The sequence below is a fragment of the Amyelois transitella genome, chromosome 12 (assembly GCF_032362555.1).
Source record: "Amyelois transitella isolate CPQ chromosome 12, ilAmyTran1.1, whole genome shotgun sequence".
Taxonomy (NCBI): domain Eukaryota; kingdom Metazoa; phylum Arthropoda; class Insecta; order Lepidoptera; family Pyralidae; genus Amyelois; species Amyelois transitella.
The window spans coordinates 10,420,011-10,422,820 of record NC_083515.1 but is presented as its reverse complement, the minus strand read 5'-3'; the positions used below and the strand labels follow the sequence as shown (position 1 = coordinate 10,422,820).

The 2,810-nt window shown below is 34.4% G+C and overlaps 1 protein-coding gene across 1 annotated transcript; it reads left to right on the top strand.

Moving 5' to 3' along the window:
- The first annotated feature begins 503 nt into the window (after nt 1–503).
- On the top strand, nt 504–2,269 carry LOC106132874 (inositol monophosphatase 1). The gene has a single exon (XM_013332434.2). It carries the CDS (start codon nt 690–692, stop codon nt 1,506–1,508), a length of 819 nt encoding a protein of 272 aa, XP_013187888.1. The 5' UTR covers nt 504–689; the 3' UTR covers nt 1,509–2,269.
- Nucleotides 2,270–2,810: the final 541 nt, after the last annotated feature.

Genomic DNA, 2,810 nt, shown 5'->3' with positions numbered 1-2,810 from the left:
TTCTGCTACCCTGGTACGTCAGTCTTGATATGCGCTTTTAAGCCTCTATTCCCTTATTTACAAGTCCACCGTTTGGTTGACTTAATTCACCCAGGTGTTTAAGTTCAGGTGATTTAAGTTGGCATAATTCATTTTGACGTGATGCTCGAACAAAGGAACAAATAAACAAAATACCCTGCGTATACGTCACATTACTAAATACTCGTTTTGTGATTTTATGTTGGCAACCTAAAACGTATTTGATTAACTAGGAGTACCTACCCAAATAATCTGATTGAACATGGCACAGAATTTCTTGCTACCCATCCCAAAATTATGGGTTAATCTCGTTCGTCCCACCAAGCTTTATCGCACCAGTGGGACGGGAATTTAATTTAATTTAATAAAATATATATATCCCACTGGTGGGACGAACGGGAATGACCCGTTTGATTGACAGTGACAATGCAATTTTAATGTCAACTACGTTAAAATTTTTTATTGTCAATGTCAAAATAAAATAAACAGAACAGTGGATTTTTTCCACTCGTGAATTTGTTTGCGGATCTTGTGTTGTGTTGCGAAAATTATTTCTTATCGAATTACATCAGCAATAATCACATAAAGGAATCCCTGTGTCATTCGGTCACTAGTCCATTTTGTTTCTGTATCGGTTTCATTGCGCATTTATTAAGAGAATATTTTTCGCGATGACTGAAATCGATGAATACTTCGACGTAGCTTTGGAATTGGTCAAAAACGCGGGAAACCTTATAAAAGACCATGTCTTCGGATGCAATGTGTACGAGGTGAAGTCTTGTGAGATCGATCTAGTGACTGAAATAGACCAGAAGGTCGAACAAACACTTATTGGGGGATTATCGAAAAGGTTTCCTTCACACAAGTTTATCGGAGAAGAATCGGTAGCAGGCGGCGCCAAGTGTGAACTGACGGATGATCCAACATGGGTGATAGACCCCGTCGACGGAACTATGAATTTCGTGCACGGTTTTCCACATAATTGTATTTCTGTCGGCTTGGTCATCAATAAAGTTTCAGTTGCTGGTATAGTCTACAACCCGATTTTAGAACAACTTTTCACTGCCAAAAAAGGCCAAGGAGCCTTTTTGAATGGCAAGCAAATTCATGTATCACAAACCAAAGAGCTGAAAAAGGCATTGATAGCTTTTGAAGCTGGTACAAGCAGAGATGAGGAGAAAATGAAAGTTGTTTTAGAGAATTTTAAGAGGGTGATAAGTTCTGGCCATGGAATGAGAGCTCTTGGATCAGCTGCTTTAAATATGGCTATGGTAGCACTAGGTGGGGCTGATGCTAATTTTGAATTTGGAATTCATGCATGGGATATTGCTGCGGGCGACATTCTAGTGAGAGAAGCTGGGGGTGTATGTATAGATCCTGCTGGAGGGCCTTTCGATATTCTGTCTCGGAGGGTGCTATGTGCTAGTACCATGGAGTTGGCACAAGAACTGGCTAAAACAATAGCTCAATATTACCCTGAGAGAGATTAAATACCTACTTAGGTACTTAAAATTCTTATACCTGTTTATTGATCATTGTACTTAATATTTGACTTTTTCTATGAAAGCATTTTTGTTTCATGGTATTTTTTATGTGTTCATGATGTTACAAAATAATTATTACTATTATTATACTACCTAAAAATGTTTGTATTTGTATACTTAAAATCAACAATCATCAACTCACTAATTAATGATGGCAAGGTACCTTAATTTTCAGTTTTAGACCAACTTTTCACTGCCAAAAAAGGCCAATGAGGCTTTTTGAATGGCAAACAAATCCATGTATCACAAACCAAAGAGCTGAAAAAGGCATTGATAGCTTTTGAAGCTGGTACAAGCAGAGATGAGGAGAAAATTAAAGTTGTTTTAGAGAATTTTAAGAGGGTGATAAGTTCTGGTCATGGAATGAGAGCTCTTGGACCAGTTGCTTCAAAAAAACTAAGGTAGCACTGATGCTAAATGTCCTACCTATATAGGTCACCTTCAAGTTTAGTTGTGTAAGTAGTACTACGTTAGATGTGTGATATGTATTCAATTACATGTGATTTGACTATTAAAGTTGTAATATTTATTACTTGTAACTATGTTATGTTTCAACATATGGGACAGCATTTATAAAACCAAAGTGTTATTAAATTTGTTATTTTTACACAATAATTACCTGATTTAATTGTACAATTAATAAGTGTTACCACATTTACAAGTTATGTATATACATGGAAATAAAAGATATGTTATATTTTATTTTATTAAGTGTTTAATTCAAATTCTAAGCTTTGTCAATATTTATCTATATTACATTTAAAGTACTTAAAAATAATCTTCATTCCTGTAGAAGTTACAAGAAAAATTATAAATATATATATTTGTCATACAAATTGTAACAATTCAAATGATTTTATTATTAACATTAAATATTGTTTTTGAATGAATATGGTCAAGTAACTATTTCAAAATTGCAATTGCTTTAAAATACAAGGTTAAGCTAAATATGGAAATCAGAAAGTTATTATAGTCAGCAGTGGTGCTCTTTCAGATTGTATGTAGGTATTATTTCCATGATCTCATGAACAGTACAGTTCGGCGTGTAATAGGTACTCTAAGAAGTTGGCATAAGTACTTCACTGTGTGGTTTATCATAGTACTTATATAAACATCAACAATAATTGTCTTGTTTCAACCAAAAGTGAATAGCGTTGTTCATTCAGTCTTTGTTCATTGACAGCGAAAACATGTTATCAGTCAATCCTTAAGCATAAATGATAGGTACCTACTTCTAAAAATAGTAAA

Excerpts from the sequence above, each read along its gene's own strand:
- LOC106132874 (XM_013332434.2), top strand. The coding sequence starts at position 690 with ATGACTGAAATCGATGAATACTTCGACGTAGCTTTGGAATTGGTCAAA.